Source organism: Anopheles bellator, chromosome 2 (genome assembly GCF_943735745.2).
Source record: "Anopheles bellator chromosome 2, idAnoBellAS_SP24_06.2, whole genome shotgun sequence".
NCBI lineage: Eukaryota > Metazoa > Arthropoda > Insecta > Diptera > Culicidae > Anopheles > Anopheles bellator.
In genome coordinates this window covers 24,597,908-24,618,016 of record NC_071286.1, presented here as the reverse complement: position 1 = coordinate 24,618,016, position 20,109 = coordinate 24,597,908, and the positions used below count along the sequence as shown (strand labels likewise).

The following is a 20,109-nucleotide window of genomic DNA, read 5'->3' as shown; positions in this document are numbered from 1 at the left end:
TTTGTTTTGTTTTGCCCGTTTACAAGCGTTTGCTAACTAAAGGTGAAAAACGAGCTAAGAAGTACATCCGTGCGAGTGGGTCATTAGTTGATGTTCACGAAAATGCCGGCCAAATGATTTATAAGGGGGACTATTTGCTCCACGTGAAAGAACAATGACGTTGGATCATCATCGATCCATTGATTGATTGCTTGTTGTATTATCGAAACATTTATTAAAAACCTTTATCCGGACAATGTGCGTAACTTACCTTAACTTACTTAACTTACTAACTTGTATGAGGACCTCTTCTGCGCTGGATAATATATATACTGGATCGACATTAATGTCATTAGCACAACTTGCTCTGCCAGCAAATTGATTAGTGTTGACCTAAAGATTCGTAATGTAACTTTTGTCGGCCGTGTTGATCGGGGGTATATTTAGCATCGCGGGACAGTGACCACAAGAGTTCAAAGAGGACCCTCGGGTGTTCAGAACAAGCCGTGCGGGAAATTATCTATTGATTCGTTCCGACGAGCTGGTCGAACTGTCGGTGTCGGTGCTGGGCCTCCTCAATTCAGATGAAAACTAGGCGTACCAGTAAGCGGGCGTCGTTCTGCTTGGAATGTCGTGGCGTGTCACATAACCAGGTTTTTGATCTGGTACTGTTGGTATTAAGTGAACTTTCACCGAAAATACTAGCAGATTAACTAGGTTATGTTGCTTGAGGTGCGTTCAATTTGCTCTGCAGAATTCGGACTGTCACTAGATAGTCTCCAACAACCTCTAGATGGTTGTTGATCTTCTGGTGTAAACTCATCTAGCGATGTAGAGTAACGTTGCGTTTCTTCAACGTAACATCAAAAGCACGGCAGCCGTGGGCGACGTTCAGTGTGGGCTGAACTTTATGCTTCTCTTTGCAAACCTCCACCCAAAGTGGATCGATGTCCTGCGACTGCGATTCAAAACTGTCGCAATGCTCACTTTAGATGTTTGGGGCCCCTTTTTAATCAAATTTTGATGTTTAATGCGTGTGTCCAGCTGTACTCAGGGCCTTCGGGCCAATTAACGACTTCTTTTAGCAATTCTTGGAAATAAAATCACTAATCACTCAAATCATTCCGTGTTCATTTCACCCATATTTATTTTACCCTTGTGTATCAATCTAAAAACGAGTTTTAAGAACAAAAAGCAGAGCGAACTAATAGCACAACATTAAAAAATAATCTTTACTTCATCCAAAAAAGTACATGCAAAGTAGTTGGCTATATAAAAAGAGGTGAATATATAGATGAATAAAAAGATAAGTGAAAAAAAATCTGATTACTAGGATTTGCCAGTTACTACTTATTTCGACAACCTGTTTCGATTAGAGTGTTATGATGAAACTGCTATCGTAAGAGTGATATCGAAATTAGTGTGGAGTTCGTTTCACGTTTCTTCCGCGAGTTGGAAGCGAAAATTCATTAGCAATTTTCTTTCCTTTCGAAAGGTGTGATATTAAAAATGGCGAATACTGACACTGACATTCAATCTACGGAACCGGAAAGTGACTGTACAGTGCAACCGGAAATGAAATTGTCCTTCATCTAGTATTGCATAGCGTGCAGTGGCAAAAGCGCCGGATTCCTGCATCCGTGCAAAACCTTCCACGGACGATTGAAAAACAAAAGCGTAATTTTTGGCCAAAGTGAGCAGAGTCTCGTCGTCTACCTTCTCTTTGCACAGTACCGTGACACGATGACGGGGGCCATCCAATTACACCCATAGAAGGTATGCTCGGTTATTGTACAATCCATTATTGTCCGTTTTGTCCTTTTTAAATGTTTACCTTCACTAAGGAATTCTTCTTGGATTGCGTGAATGGATTTCTTGAGTGGGTTCCTATATTCCTTACCACCAAATCCTTTGCCATAAAGCCATCAATGTTTTATTAGCTAACTGCCTTACGTCTTTTCATGGTTATTTTCAAGGTGGAAAAGGAACCTCTCGGATATTGCTTTAAAGCGGATAAACAAACACAAATACCACTTCCGTGTGCTTCCGTGGCTTTCCGTTGGCGGACCCCACACTAGGAAGAGGCTGTTTCGTTTCACTTCGTACCTGTAGAACATAATTTATTTTCACCGCAAAGTGGACCTCATTATGAGTTTATTTACTTAAAGTTGTGGATTGCCGGCTTTATTTCCCAAGAGTAACAAATAAATGGAGATTGATACGGCCAACAATTTATTGCTAATTCATGTCGTTCTCTTGCTACGTAACGTCTCTTACTAAGGTCTGGAATGCAGTCAGAATATATTTTGTTGGAAGTGTGTTAAATTATCGTACAGCTTCTATAGCTTCAAAGAGAGAGAGAGAAAAACGAATTTAAGGCATCACAGAAATTCAGCTTTTCACGAAGGTCATGGAATTCCACATTCCTTCCCTCGGTGGTCTGAAAGGGGCTTGGGAACGGAGTTTTTGGATGTTCGTTCGCTCGGGGTTGGCACGTAACGTCGTTTTCGAAGGTTGTTGAAACGTGTCCCGCTATTTCATGGCGCTGCTGGCCTGTTTGCTGCAGTAATGCAATGGAGTTCTGGCTTGCGTTTTGCAGGTGTATCGAGTGATACGCGCGACCCAGTGCTCTTCAAGGTGATGACATCATCTCAGAAGGCCCGAGGATTGTCAATCAAACGCGGGGCGGCTCGTTTGACCTCCGTGGGTTTCCTCGCGGTTCTGTTGTTTATACAGACACACACACCGAAGATTGCATTACGCCGCGATCGGCACTTTGAGTCACTCACACCAAGTCCGCCCAACAGTTTGCCGGTCTGGAGCAAATTGCAACGCATACAGCGAGCTCGACAGGCAAAACGGACGCTCACTGGCGCCCGTATGCGGTGATGGAGTCTGGATGATCCGAGAGGTCTCGCTGCCTTGTGCGTCCGTGTGTGTGCGAATGGGTTTATGTTTTTATTATTGTACCCTTTCTCTCGGAGGGGCGAGTATCGCCTTTTGGCGATGACATCAAAACATGCTGTTCGGTTGGCTTCTTCTGTGCCTACAAATCAGTTACTTCTTGCTCGCCGAGCACTGGAAAAGTGGCTACGGGAGAACCGTTTTCGGTCGCCTAGTGGCATACAAGGAGCAAGAGTTGCGTGTTTGTGACAAGTGAGCGCTACGTTTTGGAACTATGTGACACAATTCTCAGCCCATCAGTTCATCAAGTGGTCCACAATCTGATAAACTAAACACGAATATGTTTTGTGTCAAACTCAAACGCTGGACAACTTCCATTAATACCAGACGAGAGTAGCCTACAGATTAGATCGCTTTCGTCTCCGAAAACTCAAAGCTTAAAGCAGAGAGGATAATCAAATTCACGCTCGAGATGACGGAACAATGCGGGAAGGCTCATTAAAAATCCTAAATTAAGACTTTTCGGAACGCTGCGAAACGACTGCTTGATGGTGGCGAATTTGATTGAAACAATACCAAAAACTAAGATTACAGAAGACGGCAAGAAAAGGTCGCTTACATGTAGAAAAATGAACTGCGAAGAAATAGAATCAATAGGAAAATTCTGAGACGCCGCGCTGTAAAAGTATCCTTAGACTGTCTGATACGCGTGGCAAGTCATTAATATTACTTCGTACAGTTTCATTAGAAAAGATATCGGTACAAATTAAGCTCCATTTCTTGTGGCGCTTTCGTAACGATTAATCATGTAGAACGGCATCGAATTCAACGTTAGATACGCTATCGCGGTACATATTACCGACAAGCGTGATAGAGCGGTGCGAATTGATAGATTTATGAACTGATAAAACCATTAATTTTTATTTATTGTGATGAGCCAAATGTGATAAGTTTTCCTGTGTGTCACATTGAACGCCAGTGCCTCTGCTAGTACCTGCAATCGGTCGAAGCGTCCGCGATTGCTGTTGTTTGATGAGGATTTATATGCTCTATGATTATCTTTTAGATAATAAAACACGCAATCATGGGTGAATCAAACAAAAGATGAATTAGGATTTGGATGGAAGGCATAACATAACCCCAGAGTCGTTCACCATTCTCATTTCATTTTTTTTTTCAATACGGATGCTAAATCATTGCAACACATTTGAATAACAACATATAAGAGTTTGATCCAATCTGTAGCCCAAGAGAGAACAATCGTGCATTTTTAAAAGGGTGCGCATCGGATCAATACTTCAACGCTGTTGTCAACACCAGGTCAGGTCAACCGGCGTGAGGAAAAATCTATGGCGCCCTGTGCCACGTGGAAAAATCGATGCAATCGGTCTGGCCAGACAGGACTCCGGTGGCGCCATGTCTCGCGTCGCACGACTGGACCAGCGCCACCGGGAGACCAGCCCATCGACGGAGACGGCATCCGTTTTCGTTGTTGTTTTTTCCTCCCGAAACTTTGTTTGCCGCTGGAGTGACACAAGGGGACAAGGATAAAGAAATTACACCCCGATTTGGGAAGCAATAGATTAGTGTCAGTCGGGCCATTAAAGAGAAGGCAGAGAATAAAGTGGTTCGACTGACAGAATAAATTTGCTGAGCTTAATAATTTAGTGATACTTTCGCGTAGCCTTGTCTAGCAACATGTTGTTCCACGCTGTTCCTTATGCTGTAGTGAACGATACAATTACTTCAGAAAGTTCCTTCTATTGGGCGATTAAAAGAATTCTCTTTAACCGTCTTGCACGGAATTGTTGAATTTGATTAAATGTCTTTTAAGTAAGATTTTAAAATTTGGCGTCCATTAAGGGTGGTATTACCATCATCAATCATTGACCACTGTGTTGGATGGCGTGTTGCGGCGGAAGATATATTTGTCGTCGGACAACCATTTTTCAACCCCTCGGTACCGGCTCGTGCTAATCGCGCTCTGGTGTACACCCGGCATCCGATGACATACGACTGCAGGAAACTGCAACGTGGGTCTTGAATACTCATCGCATTACCTCACGGCTTGCTCCTCATCGCATTACCTCATAACTTCGCGACGCAACGGTTTGACGACGATTCCCGACGACGGGAGTTGGCGCTACGGTGTGACTTGTTCTAGTCACCGTTTATTTTTAGCGATCGACGATCGACAAAAACGCAACCTCGATACGTTGCGTGTCCGAACGATGGGAACGTTTGCTAAAAGACGACAAACAATTCTTATTACCATTCAATTGCTGCCGAAGATTGATCGCTTAACTTTGCAGAAAATGGCTCCTGGTATCGGGAACTAACTAACGAAAAGGCTTCAAGGCTGCATGAACAACTTGGCGAAACGAAAACACAATCAATTGCCTGAGACGGACCATCCGGAACGGTTGGGTTTCCGTTGGAACCCGTTTAGCCTCTCGACGAATGGTATAAGATCATGCTTATGAAAAAGGTTCCTATAAACATTATCAAGAACAATGGTGTGAATTGGCTATCGTTCTGTTTCCAATCGTGCTAGGAGTTTTAAACCGAACATTACTAACTTCACAACAAGTTGTTTGTAGTGCAGAATTTGAGTGTCAGCATGTGTACGCAACAATCTGTTAATTTTTTTGTCAAACAAACGTATATATATTATTCGGTAATTTTCTACTAAACGTTTTGATCAAGAGCCGAAACCTCTTGCGCACCGAAGGGTGAAGACGATCGTGTAACAAACAGATGTTCTTGTTTTGGGTTTTGTTCTTGGCTGCCTTTTTGTGGGTCACTTTTCGGTATGTGTTGGTGTGTCCACCAAACGTGCTTCGCGATCTTCAACGATCGCAATTATCCGCAACACAGGGCACGATCGTTCAAAATTCGTGCCCAGCACCGACACGCACACACATGAGCGAACCGTGTTTCAATACGGTTACCGTCACCGAAACCCGGCGATGACCGGTTAGCTGAGCACAGTTTCGTGGCCACCTTCTGCCCGCGAGCAGAACAACGCGACACCGCGCAAGGTTATCTGGCCGCGATTGGTGCGGACGGGCGAATCGGACATAATTTTAATTTTGGAATCACACACCCTCTAATGGCCACCAGATTGGTGGATGGTAGGCTTTTGGAGAGATAAATTCTGGTGCGCCGTTTCGTGTGTTTATTTGACTGTTTCCACCGATCGGATCTAGACGAGCTCGTCTCGACTGCCAACGGCGCAAGGACGTGAACGGCTGCGCAGTTGTTGCGTTGCTATCGAAAGTGAAACACCACCAAACCATTAGCGAAAAACCATACGTTTTTTTTCCTGACCCATTTGGCCGACGAGTGATCGTAAAGTGATTGACAACAGGCAGTGCAGCAACAGCCCGACGATGAGGTTGGTTTGTGTGAAAAATTCGCTCAAATAATTAAAAGCATATTACCGTAAATGGAAATACTTGAGTCCTTCCACGTAGACACCGTGGTGGGGTTCTTCCCGATTCTTCGATACAAACCCGAAACGAAACGTGCTTTCAAGTAGATGCTTCATCACAACAATGCTGTGAATTCAGCAGATTAGCATCACCTTCCTAAACAGATGGATGACCTCAGCTTCTCTGCAACAGCTTCCTAGCCGAGCCTAATTCCTTTTCGTGTTTTTCTTCTCGTTGGACGAGCAGTGACTCAACGACCGACCAGAACCGGTCCGCGGAAACCGAGCCACTATTGGACACCGCCGCCTCTTCCGACGATACCTCAACAGTAGTAGCCGATCCGACACCGGCCACCGGTGACGAGCAGGAAGACAGTATGGCCGGCGCCAGCAAGGAACTCAAGGCGGACACACAGGCCAGCGACGACGCGTCATCGTTGACACCGAAAACCAAGGACGACAGCATCATGTCGCTCCTGTACTCGTTCGCGAAGAAGGTGGTGACGGTGGGCATCATCTACTTCGTCGGCTACATGGGCTGGTCGGTGGCGTGGCTGGTCACGCCCGTTATCCTGTCGGTGGCCCGCGAATCCTGGCGCAAGACCAACGACACGCGGCGCAGTGTAGCGAAGGCGTCGGCGATGGCGAACGATAAGGACGTTATCCTTGCGCGGCTCCATGACCTTCCGGCCTGGGTAAGTGGCACAAAGACACGCAGGGGTGCATCTTTTGGACGGATTGACCATGTGCAGGTCCAGTTTTAATGGAACCGAAAGGTAACTCGTTTTTCTGTTACAGCACGGGTTCCGAGTAGTTGTTTTACGTAAACTCGTCGGCTACTCGTCCCAATTGCATTTAATGTTCCTCACACGGACTCCATATTCGGACTTCAGTATCCGTTCGGTGGCCTTTTAGGGGCGCACTTGGGAAGAAAAGATAACAACGTGCGTTCAATCGATTCCTCTCCAGAGACTGGCTCGCACAATCCGCCACCTTCAGGTCAGCGGTAACCTTCACGTGACGATTGCCGGTGGAACTTTGGAGAACGGTTCTGTGTTAACAGCCGAACACGCAAATTGTTTCCCCGTGTTGAAAATGAATCACCGGCGTGGTGCCAGTGCCGGGGAATACTGATAAAGTTTTATTGCCGGATGTTAATCACCGAGTTGGCGTGGTGCAATCTCTAATCATAAACGCCCACCAGGAAGTTTGCAGTTGCATTACCCGGGTGGTCCGGTGTCTAGCAGCGTGTTGAAACTACGATCTAACCATAAAAAACTGATTTGTGTTTATGGAGCAGTATAAACCCATTGCGCGTGAACGAACGCGCTCCATTTCGGAGCGGTCCGTTTGGGATCGATTCGTTTTTCGATTGAACAGAACGGCTCCCACCGTGTCACAGAAGCGGGTTACAATTTAAAAAAGGCGTATAACTTGGGTGAGAAGTGGGTCGCCGACAATGGCCCTCCAGCAGTGCAGTGGCTCATTAATGATGAAGCTGCACGCTGTGAATCCAAGCGAGGCCCGTTCGCCGGGTTGTGGCACATGCACGGCGGACCGAGTGCACTGTGGGAACGAAATTTAATATTCACCATCGTAGCGGAGCCCTATTGGCGAAGCAAACAAAACAAATTATGATTTGGTTGACTAATATAACTGCCGCTTAAGCGAAGGACCGCAAATCGTCACAATAGTATCACTCTGTGCTAGTCGATGGCGGAACTAATGTTTGCGTCACTGGTGTGAAAGCCACGTTTTTGTATCAAGCAGAACTCGTTGAATCATCATCAGCACCGTCAGATGATTTCATAGGGCCGAGAGGAATGGAGCCAAATGATTAATTTTTCCACATGCTGGGAGCTGGTACAGTGATGAAGCTACACGAACCATTCTCGCGGTGCGAATATTCACCTGAGATGGGTGAGCGTTTATTTTTAACAAGATCGCAAACGAGTTCAAGACCCAGGAGTTTACATGATTGGCTAAAAACAAACATCCGCGCCGTGCCTGCCTTCGCAAGTGGTTTTACCGTTGACTGCTGCCGGCGCACAGCACGGCGACGAGATCAACGTGTTTTCACTTGCCCTTTTTCCGCACGCCGGACGAAGGGTTTCGGGCTCGAGCTCGACTTACAAAGTTGCGCTCCGTGGCGAGCGCAGTGCCACACAGTAGTGTGGTTGTTCAATTTTTAATGCTCGTAAACCCTTTCGGAAGCTTCGGCTGGGTTACAATGCGGTCGACAACATCTTAATTATCTGCGCCTAAAATATGCAAACACAGAGTGCCCCGCGCCACGGAATGCACTCTTGGGTCCGGTATTTCCGGCGATCCCTCCGCAATCTTCGAGACGGTCACGAGGGTAAAGACATTTAATTGTCGCATCACGATCCACGTGCATAATTCACTGGTTGGTTTGAGCTATGATGTCATTCTGATATCATCCGTAGGTTACGGGAATTTTACGAGGGTTCTTTTTCTCGTAAACCAAATGCAGTTATACATATTTAAACACTAATGTACGAGACTATCCGGGAATGTCCGAATGATTCGCAAAAGTATTTTGAGTTTGAGTTCGTAGTTCTATATCTAGTCTCTTCAAAATACATTTGCTCCGAACAATCTATGGAAGCATTCATAGCGAAACGGAGAAACGGACTATATATTGAAATTTTTCAACAAAATCTCAGTTTTGTTTCTTAATTTGTTAATTTTTTTGCTTCGCTCAACCCACGAAGCACGTGCCACGTTCCGCGACTGTTTGCTGACCGGACGCATTCCAGGACGCCACCATTCTTCAGCTTCGCTTCGCTCCGAATAGCCAATTAAATGGCCTCGTGCTGTGTCATGTACAGCAGTACCCGTCCAAAGCTTTTCACGTCTCTCGTATCGATCTGGAGACATTTGGGTTCGGTGTGGAAACGGTGGCGGCATCGGCGGCGACGTTGCTTTCCGCCGGGAAAATTACGGCCACGCGAAACATTTACACGCCCCGGTAATTCGGCAAAAACACTCCCGTGCCCAAAGAGCGGCACTAGGCACATCACTCTGCAATCTCGATAAGGAGCATGGCCCTCAGCGGACTTCGGCGTGCACAAATTGGAGTCCCACGCAACGGTGGAATCAGATAGAAAAAAAAGAAAACGAGTCGAAAACATAAAAATATGCAAAGTAAGGCTAGCAACCATCAGAGCCGGCCCCCGGTAATCGTTTTCCACTCGACCGACTGCGGTAAGTGACGGCATCCTTCCATGCGTGGAGGCTTCCGTGGTGTCCGCCGGTTCTTGGAATACACATTTCGTACGGATGTCGATTGGCTTGAACCTGCCATGCTAAGCACGTGTTGACTTTTGTCCTTTGTTAGCCGAGATGCTCAGTTCGAGTGACGATCTAATTGACACCAACGCGAATGCTCAAACGAATCTATTATCTTACGCGAAAGGAATTCAATTTGTTGGTGTCTCTGGTTGCGCGAAAATCTGGTGTTCTCGAAGGCAGCTCCAAGAAAGACCTAGATTCATTGAGATCTAATAGCTTTCATGTTCTTATGCTACGTTTCCTCATTTTCTCGAAAAACTTTTGCGATATTTTTCCATCGTCAGAACATTTGTTTTGCTCTGTGGAACGATTGTTCTCGTTTGTACAATTCACAAATCTCTTCAAGAAAACCGAAAAAACCAATGTTTCGAATTCATATTAAAATTATAATATAATTTATGTTATCAATTTCAGAATGACACATTATAACATTTATTAGTGAATTTCCTTTTCATTTAAAAGCAATGAGAGCAATGTGCAGTAGCTCAACTTTTTTTAAATTTCGATTTGCATACTTTTATTCGTATGCAAAACGAAATTATATGAAATAAAGTTCGATGATGATTTATTTTAAAATATTTGCATTGTTCTTGAATTGTGTGTGGAATTATTCCAAACGTTTCGAACGTTCGTGAGCACCTGTGTTTTAACGCAGTGGGCTGTGAAAGTGATTTCGAAAATGTTTCTTTCATGTTCGCTTTTTCCTTGAATGTTTCCGTAGGTCTTTTTCCCGGATATAGAACGTTGCGAGTGGCTTAACAAGGTAAGTACACCGTCATCACGGCCGGCAAATTCAATTTTTCCCACCATTTTGAACGGGAACACTAACGGATACGATTTTCATTTCGACGATTCCGGTACCCGTTCCGTCACCTGTTTTCATCACCTATCCCCCGGCGGTTTAAGATTTTGAAGCAAGTCTGGCCGAATGCAAACTTCTACGCGAAAAATCTCATTAAGGAATCGATCGAACCGAACATTCAGCAGGCAATGGCCGGCTACAAGCTGAATGGATTCAAATTCGATCGCATGATTTTGGGGACGATTGTAAGTGTTCTTTAGTTTTGTTAGCAATCCATCTCACGGAAGCCCTCGGTTTAATCACGGCCTTTTTCAACCGAATAGCCTCCACGTATCGGTGGCGTGAAGGTGTACGATAAAAACGTGTCACGCAACGAAATCATCATGGATCTGGACCTGTTCTACGCCGGTGACTGTGACATCAGCTTCGCGCTCAGCGGACTCCGGGGTGGCATCAAGGACTTTCAGATCCACGGTACCGTGCGCGTGATTATGAAGCCACTAATTTCGCAGATGCCACTGGTCGGTGGGCTGCAGATCTTCTTCCTGAACAACCCGAACATCGACTTCAACCTGGTCGGTGTGGTCGATCTGCTCGATATGCCCGGGTTGAGCGATATTCTCCGGAAAATCATCGTGGAACAGGTGGCCGCCATCATGGTGCTGCCGAACAAGCTGCCGATTGTGCTGAGCGATGGTGTGCCGGCGCTGTCGTTGAAGATGCCCGAACCGGAGGTGGGTTTAAAGGGGAATTCGTTGCCTTAAATCGCTCCTTGGTGACATTTTAAGCGCTGAATTATTACCTCATTCTTCACAAAGCAAATGGGCAGCGTTCATAGGTTCTTCTCTTGGCTCTCCATTATCGCAGGGTGTACTACGAATCCACGTTGTCGAGGCGAAGGACCTCATGAAGAAGGACATTAGCATGCTGGGCAAGGGCAAGTCCGATCCGTACGCCATTATTTCTGTAGGTGCTCAACAGTTCCGCACGCAAACCATCGACAACACGGTGAACCCGAAGTGGGATTACTGGTGCGAGGTAAGATTAGGTGTCCCACGCTTTTCGAACGGGTTCTTGGGCAGAGAAAGTCGTGGCACTTTTAGACGATACTTCGAACAGTTAAACTGTGGTGAAAAAGTTTTTAAAAACGACCCGTCTTTATTACTAGCCGGGGCATTTTATTGTGGTCTTAGAACATCAGTAGTCAATTTACGAAAAGTTCAAGCATATCTTTCCTTAGGTTTGAGACATTTTTTCTTCAACTTATCCACTGCCAATGCTTTCAGACTGATTTGGAAATCACAATTCCACTCAGCAATCGAATTAACAGATAAGTGTCCGTAACAAAAAGGATCAGATAGTATGATTGATGGTGTTCTGAGCCGGTGGTAATGAGACACTTTCCTATGTTTAATTTCGCTATGAACTAGCGCCAGCGACAGATAAGGAAAGGAATCTACCAGCAAAAAACAATTCTATCACGGGTGTTTTGAATATTTTGAATTTCTTAATTGTGTTGCAAACTTTGGACATTAGGCTGACGTAACAGATGGTACCCTGGGTGATAATAACGCAGAACGTACGCACACACATATAAGATCCTTGTACATCACGTGAAAATTTCTTTTTCTATAACGTCTTCCACGGATACTTACGGTTACCTTAGTTTGTAGCAACACTTCCATATGTCGGGGGCTCGGTGTCGTGATCCTTAGTTGTCGTTGTCGCGGTCGTAAAGCACAGTGATTTAAGCCGCAATAGGAATGCCAAACCAAAAGCGTCGATGCGAAGAGCAAACAGGTGGCCAAATGTGAAGCCTAACTGTTGCATATTTGGTGCCCGTTTTGGCATCGACGGATTTCGGTTTATTTATGCACGTGATTTGTGTTTTCTGTGTTTTATTCGTTTGTCAACGTTACATGTCGATTGATGTGTGGATTTAAATAGCATGAATTCGGCTGTGCCTTCCGATGAACCCTGGCTATGGGTTTTTTGGATATTAGGGTTTGGGTGCATGATCGTTTCATTTCCATGTTCTTTCCTATGAAAGTAAATCAAAACCAATAACATAATGTGGTGTTTAGGGAGTCGAATGTAACGTTGCAGCTGTATTATATGGAAGGTTTCCTTTCTGTTCGATAATGCCTTACTTTAAAAGCCCTGGAATCCAGCTGGAATGCTACGCAATGGAAGCTGTATTGTGTTGTGTACAAACTCCATCAAATAGCTGCATTGGCTTGACAATAAGCTGTACATTGAAAAGCACCGTAGTTAGACCTACACTATTGCTCGGAGTCTTTATAAAATTTCCCAATTCTACCTACAATCGTAAGAAATTTGTAGCCGATTACAGGAAGGCTGTTTTTTCTACAATGCAATTGCTTTTTGATCATCCTCTTGTAGTATTATTAGTGTGTACAGAATATGCTCCTACCGTAGCGTTGAACAGAAAGTTTTCGAATTCCTACACTAAACAAAAACCATTCGCGACCACACATATCCATAAGTTATAGTTTTTTTTTTTACCCAATGCTGAGCGAAAAAGTCCCCGAACTCTCCGTTTGCTGAGGGTTGCAATGCTTGTGCGCTGAGCTTGGCCAGATGCTTCCCGCAATGCTGGGTCGGTCGTGCTGCAACGCTGCTTATCGTGCTCATCGCGCAAGCACGCGGTATTGCGGACCAATGCTGGTCGGCAGGTGGAAGGACATACACCCACTTTCTCCGCCAGGGGAGATTTATTAAACTTTGTTTTCACCGGCACCCAACCGAAGCCGGCCGATTCATTATTCATTTCTGCACGCTACAAAGTTTCTAGGATTTTGTTTCCCGTGAGATGGGTCGATCTCCTTCCTTTCTCACGATCGCCCTGCCATAAACCATCGCTTGCGACAACTGTGGTGATTGGCCAGTTTTTTACGGTAGCAAATGCCTGTATTTTCTAACTGCAATGATAAGAATGAATTAGCAGCTGCAATTGTGTTAGCTGTTATAAGCGTTTGGCAGTAGACTTCGTCTCGAGACCTATTTCTTATTCCCCGTAACCGAGACTGTTAAGAACCGGATAACTATGATTGTTAAATAGTGTAACTAAACAAAAATCCAATCCGAATCAACGATCGCACTTCCGTACTACCCCCCACTGCAGGCCTTTATCCACGCGGAAAGTGGCCAAACGCTTCAGGTCGTTATCAACGACGAGGACGCCGGCGAGGATGAGCTGTTGGGAAGGTGAGCTAACTCGTTTCTCGTTTTCGTTTCCCTATTTTTAACGTGGTGGTTCTGTTTAACCCTCATTAGTTTTAAGTTGACTATAAGAACTTTTATTACTTGTCTTTTGTCTTTGGTTTTAACTTTGGTTTCCGAAAGTGTCTGTTAATTGCTTTGTCAGTGTCCTTTCTTTGGATTACGTTAACCGTTGCCCTGCTAATTAACGTTACAGCAGATTCTATTTTGTTCGTTTTGGTTTTTAAGTAAATACTAAACTGTTCACTTGTTTGTTGCTTCTATTTCCTTTGTTCTATTGCGTTTCATTGATCGTTTGTGTGTTTGTTTGATTATTGTTTCAATTTTGTTCCGATTAGTTGCATTTTAAATTGTTTCTAATTTATGGCGTTTAATTTAAAATACGAGTTGCTTCGAGGTCAAAAAAGAAAACCCGTAATGCGGCAAAAGTTTGGGCGCCGGTTTGCTTTCCTGCGGCATGCGCTCGTCGGTAGTTGTTTCCGGTCCGCGTTGATGTTGTTTCTTGTGTTTGCTCATTGTTATTATGTTGGTGACGCTTTATTCCGAGGTGACTGCTGCAGCGTGTTACATTGTCGTTGTTTCGTTCGTTATGTCATTTGTGGTTCTTGTGGTTACTGCTGTGGCGCACTGTTGCGATTGCTTCGTTCCATTTGGCGATCACTGTGTCTTCGAGTATAGTTTACAGGGCCTATCCTCAACCGCGAAAGACTGTACCAATCATCGATAGATCGTTCTGGCAAATCGATGAAAGAGTTCCTCGTCTACCCCTGCGATGAATTTGAACCCAAACATGATTTCTTCAGCATATAGAATATACAAAAAAGACATCATTAATGCGAGTATAATTTTACAGGCTGAAATTAATGCCATCCTCAGGCAAGAGATTGAACTCAACCTGTGGGATTGGGACCCGGGCTTCCCCGGGGTACAGAACGACGATTTTCTCGGCAGGTGGTGATGAAGTTACTTTCTATAGTACGCTTTTGTTTTTATTCATACGTTTCACTGTTATTGTTTGTCTGTTCGTTTACGTTTTGTTTATTTTATCTAGTTTTGTTTCTTAAAATTATGCGTTTTCCTGTTTCTATTAGTTATTAGAGGATATGTTTGCGTTCCTTCTATCTGCTAGTTTCTATTCGTTTTCCAGCGTTTTTGGTTGGGCGTGTTGTTCCCGCAAACTTCATCTAAATTCTGCTCTAACATTGTAAAAAAAAACATTATGCTAGCAGGAGAGCATAGATGGAATAGATTCAGAAAGCGCTTCCTCCCTCCACTAAATCCGACAGTCATTCGTCATTCCGTTACACTTGTCTTGTGTACATATAAAACCGCGACTGATTATCACCAAATGTGTGGATGCTTGGACATAGTTAGTCCGTTATCGAAATTGAGAGTGTGAAGTACACGTTGCTGGCGAATTTGTACATATTAGGCAAGGGTTTGAATGCACCTCTTTTGACAGAACGCACCCCTTCTGCTTGCGGTATTGCGTAGGAGCTGAAAAGTACTCACCGCAGTGCACGGTCGTCTTGTTCGAAGTGCTGAACAGCACCAACCATTCAGCAATATGCTTTTATGCGGTACAGCACCAAGTGCTACCTTTAGAATAGCCGTCGGCAAATATGCAGGCACAATAATGCGTGTGACAACACCTGAGCAAAACGCTTCTTCTACTAACCGGCACTTACTAATGAAGGTATTCTTTCTCTTCTCTCGTTCTTCTATGTCTATTTTTCCGCACTTCTCGTTGCGTTAACGGTGCCACGGTTTGTCGATTGTTCGCCATTACCGCCGACGCGCCTGACTTATTCGACCTACAAACAAACAACAACCAACCAACACAACTCAAAACTTCGACTAATATCGTCGACATCACGACACGATCGACAATGAAAATGCGAAATCGAACGAAATTAATGCTAACCACCCCTGAATAAATAACCATACATTTCCTTTGATTACTTTCCCACTCCTGTGTATCCTTTGTCGTGTCCTTGTCCGCTTCCGTTCGTTCAACTAACGCCAACTAACGCCACCGTTGCCAGGCCTCTGTTGACGTTACGCATCAAACTTTGATTGGCATAAAGCTATTCGACTGGGATCGAACCGGTGACCACGACCCACTAGGAAGGTTCGCAAGCAAGCAAACAAATTTCACATTTCTCTCTATCTCTCTCTCTCTCTTTCTCTCTCTGGCTAACACTGTCTATCTCTCTATCTTTCTATCTCTAAACACACCCCATGTTGTCGCATTTCTCTTAGTATCTCTCTCTGTCTCTCTGACTTTCTTTCTCCCCGATGCGTTCCCTCTGGCCAGCTGTTTAGTCCTTTTCGTCCATAACATTTCGCTTGAGCTTCTGCACTTTCATTTGTGGGTTTGTCTTCTCTATGTCTACTCGGCAAATGTTTCCGATTTAGTTGTCGTGCTCCATCTTATCAAAATTTAATTTTAATTGTACTTTACAAATCATAAAAATGTTAAATTAACTAACTATTGTTATTATAGCATTTTGGTTGAGATCAATATCGTTTATGATTTGTATTTTGAATTGTTATCTGTTTTTCGTGATTCGACTGTTCTGTGCGTTCGATTTGCATAGTTGGAGGCCTTTCTCATTCGCAGGCACATTTTTGTTCATCATTTTGTTTACCAACTAATATCGTCTCCATTTACTCATTGGCCATTGTCTATGATTGCTTACGGTATTCTGCTTTTCCTCCAATTTGTCGTTACTTTATTTTGCTAATACCGTTCACTCAACAGAAACATTTCTTTACCATTTAAAATTTGCATGATGTGAACGCTTTCTCATTTTTGTATCGATGCGTTCGAAATCGCATTGTTGCGATTCAATCATACTAAATTGGTTTCAATCTTGTCCACTCTTACGACCAACAAAAAACGCAACCAAACAGAGCCACTGTGGAAATCAGCAGCGTTACGAAGAACGGTGAAATCGATACGGTAAGTAAAGGTCTACTCTCTGATACCGGAACTGAACTAAATTATCCTGTTTATTGTTTAGTGGTTAACGCTGGAACAAGCCAAACATGGAATGGTGCACCTACGCATGACCTGGTTTAAACTGAGCTCGAACAAGTCGGATCTCCGGTCCGCCCTCGAAGAAACGCAACATCTGCGTGTGACGTCCATGAGCACTGCCCTGCTAACCGTCTTCATCGATTCGGCGAAGAACTTACCGGTGAGCGCATACTAGCGCAGCTAATTCAATGAATGGTATAATGGTTTAACGGTCATTTCCTTTTTTGCAGCAAGCACGACAGCAATCACAGCCCGATCCCTACCTGGTACTGGCTGTTGGCAAGAAAACCGAGCAGACATCGGTCCAGATGCGCACGGATGCCCCAGTCTGGGAGCAAGGATTCACCTTCCTCGTCGGCAACCCAGACAATGATACGCTACAGCTGAAGGTGATCGATCAGAAGACTGGAAACACGATCGGAACGTTGATCTACATACTGAGTGCATTGATGGAGAAAAAGAACCTTGAAATCATGTCGCAACCGTTCCAATTGCAAAAGTCGGGTGCCGAATCCAAGATTCTTATGTCACTTTCGCTGCGCATCTTGAAACGCTACCAGGAGCTGGAGGTGGAACCGACTCCCGAGAAAGGTTCGCGGACAGAAGGCGATGCTGTGCTGACGCGCTCGAGTTCCGTACGTGCTCCATCCCTTTCGCAATCCTCTAGCCAGCAGGCCACGTCAGTGGAAGCCACAACACCGGAAGGCCTTGCTCATCAGGGCAGTATTCGGAAGCAGGATTCACGCAAATCGACCACTTCAGCGATCCTCGATCAGATGTCCGTCCACCAGGAGGAACCATTTGTTGTGTCGACGCTGAACACCGTGATGATGGCTACACCACCACGCAGTCCAAACCTTAGCGACGGCGGCACGGAGCTGTTGCGCCGCAGCCCCAGCACGACCTCTTCGGCTGGGTCGGCCGGGCTGGGACGCATCCAGCTTACAGTCTCTTATAGCGTCCAGCGGCAGCGACTGCTCGTGATTGTGCACAAGATCAATAACATACCACTGAAGGATCCGAGCAACATTCCCGATCCGTATGTGAAGCTCTATCTGCTGCCCGGCCGTACGAAGGAATCGAAACGCAAAACCAACGTGGTGAAGGATAACTGCGATCCCGTTTTCGATGCCACCTTTGAGTACATCATTTCAAACGCCGAGCTCGTAAACTCGGAACTAGAGATTACTGTCTGCACGCAAAAGGGTTTCTTCGGTAGTCCGGTCATTGGCATGGTGAGTCGATGAGTCGTTGGATTCGGATCCACATTCTAAACGTTATTTTTAATTTCAGCAAAAATTGACCCTTAACGACCTGGAAATTGCAAGTGGACAAGGCGTCCGGGCTTGGTACGATTTGTTACCGGAGTCAAAGTTTGAATAAAAGCTGCGAGCATTGTAACCGTAGGCAGGTTCCATTATTCGGAAGGAGCGTGATGCGAAGAACAAGCCGTGAAGCCGTGAGCCGATAGCATTTAGACGTGAACTTATGACACATGTGAGCCTACCGTGGCCAACAAATATCGATATTTTTACAGCGAAACATCGTACACAGTTGCGGAATTTGATTCCGCATCGATACTAATTTTTGTTCTGCCTGCATCGATAGTTTTAAGTGCGAAGCACGAAATGAGGATAGCGTCCAAAGGTGGGTGGAATGAAAATATGCCTCATGTCTCTTACAAAGCTTGAACAAAATAATCTTTTTCTGTTATATTATATTTAAAAAGCTCGTGAATATTGGTACAGTGAAAGGTGTACAAGCAAAATAAATGTTCATCGCCATGCGTTAGTAGCGATTTTTAAACACGCCATCGAGCGAAAGATTTACAAAAAGTTGCCCGTAGCAAAGGCGGGCAAATAAACAGCATTTTTACCGCACACAAATAAAATCATGTCTTAAAAATATATTGAACCAAAATTCTCGAACCTTCTGTATGAGGGGTCCGTTACAAGTCACATTAGAGAACATTGAATCATTGTAGAAAAACGTGATTTTATTCAAACTCAAGAAGAAAGTTCATTTTGCAGGTTGACAAAATGCACAAGAGGTTATTCTTTTGTAGAGTTGTTGAAGTGATTGGGTTGGTAAATTAGGGTTCATCTCGATTCGAATTTCAAATTTCTATCTCACTGTTTCATCAGACATGTAAACCAATTTGCGGCCCATTTCGTGTGGTCGATAATTTCTAAGCAAACTGAACGAAAGTTGTCTCCAAAATGTGTCAATTATAGTGAAGCCCCTCTGCTCTGCGCTAATAGCGATAGCAAGGAATCGTGTCGTAGTTGCAGGTAGTACTCTCAGTACAGTAGCGCCAAGAGTAGTGCATGGCGAAGTTTTTGAGTCGATTGAGGCCAAGCTTGTAGCCTAGATAGCTTGTTTGAACAAACATGGAAACGAAAAAAGTGGACCGAGTGTAGAAACTCGAATGAATCACTGTAAAACGTGCTGAAAAGGTATGTAAATATTAGTTTGCTGCGCCACTGAAGGCTCCCGTTGTATGCACATGCACGAACAGTTATTTCTTCAATTCTGTATTTTAAATCGAGCTTTATGTTTGTCAGCACTAATAGTCACGCTTCCTATGCTGTTATCGGAATGAAAGAAATCTAGAAGTGAACCATTACATTGTTCCGATTTATCAAGAGCTTATAAAACTTTACTACAATCACAATTGCATTAAAACAACCTTTTCGTAGAGGCCTACAACATGTAGAGATATGAGAGAGAAACAACATTAAAGTCGAAGAGGAGCTGATGCGATGCAGGTAAATAATGTTCAGTGTAAGGACCAGTGGTACCGAATACCGAAAACATTACTACATTTTGGTCGATTAAGGTAAACGTTAAACAAATGTACTATTTGAGTGAGATAGTAAAAAAAGCCTTTCACAAATCTAAAGAATTGTTCCAAAACAGATCGAAATAGCTGTGGCACGTCAGACAACGTCATATGCTTGGTGTAGCGTAGGTTTAAGACGAACAATACTTTTTAATCACGTTTAGCTATGCTCTCAGCACAAACGCCACGATTTACCGATTTGCTTCGAGTAGCACGCAACACGCGCAATCAGTCGTACGCAAAGAGAAATAAACCGAATAAAATGGATTTTTGGTGAGCCGTATGAGTAGTGCATGGATTGTACCGTGCCAGTTTCTGGTTACCACATCGAGAATGTGAAACAAACTAGAAACTTGAAAACCCTAGAAGCATTAGTTTAGCTTTAAAATATTTCACAATGCTGTGCTGCGCGCATTAAGAAGCCAAACTCCTGCGACTTCAACTTAACCCATCCGCCTGCAAACGATCATCATTATTGGTGAGCTTTTCGACACCCAGGAGGTCTTTCACGGAACCGATAACGGGTTGGCTAGATATTCAAATGAGCT

General features: G+C 44.4%; 1 protein-coding gene across 3 annotated transcripts; it reads left to right on the top strand.

Annotated features, from left to right (window-relative positions):
* The first annotated feature begins 6,574 nt into the window (after window positions 1–6,574).
* LOC131211999 (extended synaptotagmin-2) lies at window positions 6,575–19,814 on the top strand. Of its 3 annotated transcripts, XM_058205711.1 has the most exons (11): window positions 6,575–7,011; window positions 10,353–10,394; window positions 10,538–10,678; window positions 10,757–11,167; window positions 11,301–11,471; window positions 15,722–15,807; window positions 16,593–16,641; window positions 16,703–16,879; window positions 16,950–17,402; window positions 17,454–17,954; window positions 18,013–19,814. In XM_058205711.1, exons 1-11 carry the CDS (start codon window positions 6,694–6,696, stop codon window positions 18,100–18,102), a joined length of 2,439 nt encoding a protein of 812 aa, XP_058061694.1. In that variant the 5' UTR covers window positions 6,575–6,693; the 3' UTR covers window positions 18,103–19,814. The 3 variants fall into 3 exon arrangements, with proteins under 3 accessions (XP_058061694.1, XP_058061692.1, XP_058061693.1); XM_058205709.1 differs by lacking the exon at window positions 15,722–15,807 and adding an exon at window positions 14,530–14,627 and having other exon boundaries at window positions 16,950–17,954; XM_058205710.1 differs by lacking the exon at window positions 15,722–15,807 and adding an exon at window positions 13,579–13,661 and having other exon boundaries at window positions 16,950–17,954.
* Window positions 19,815–20,109: the final 295 nt, after the last annotated feature.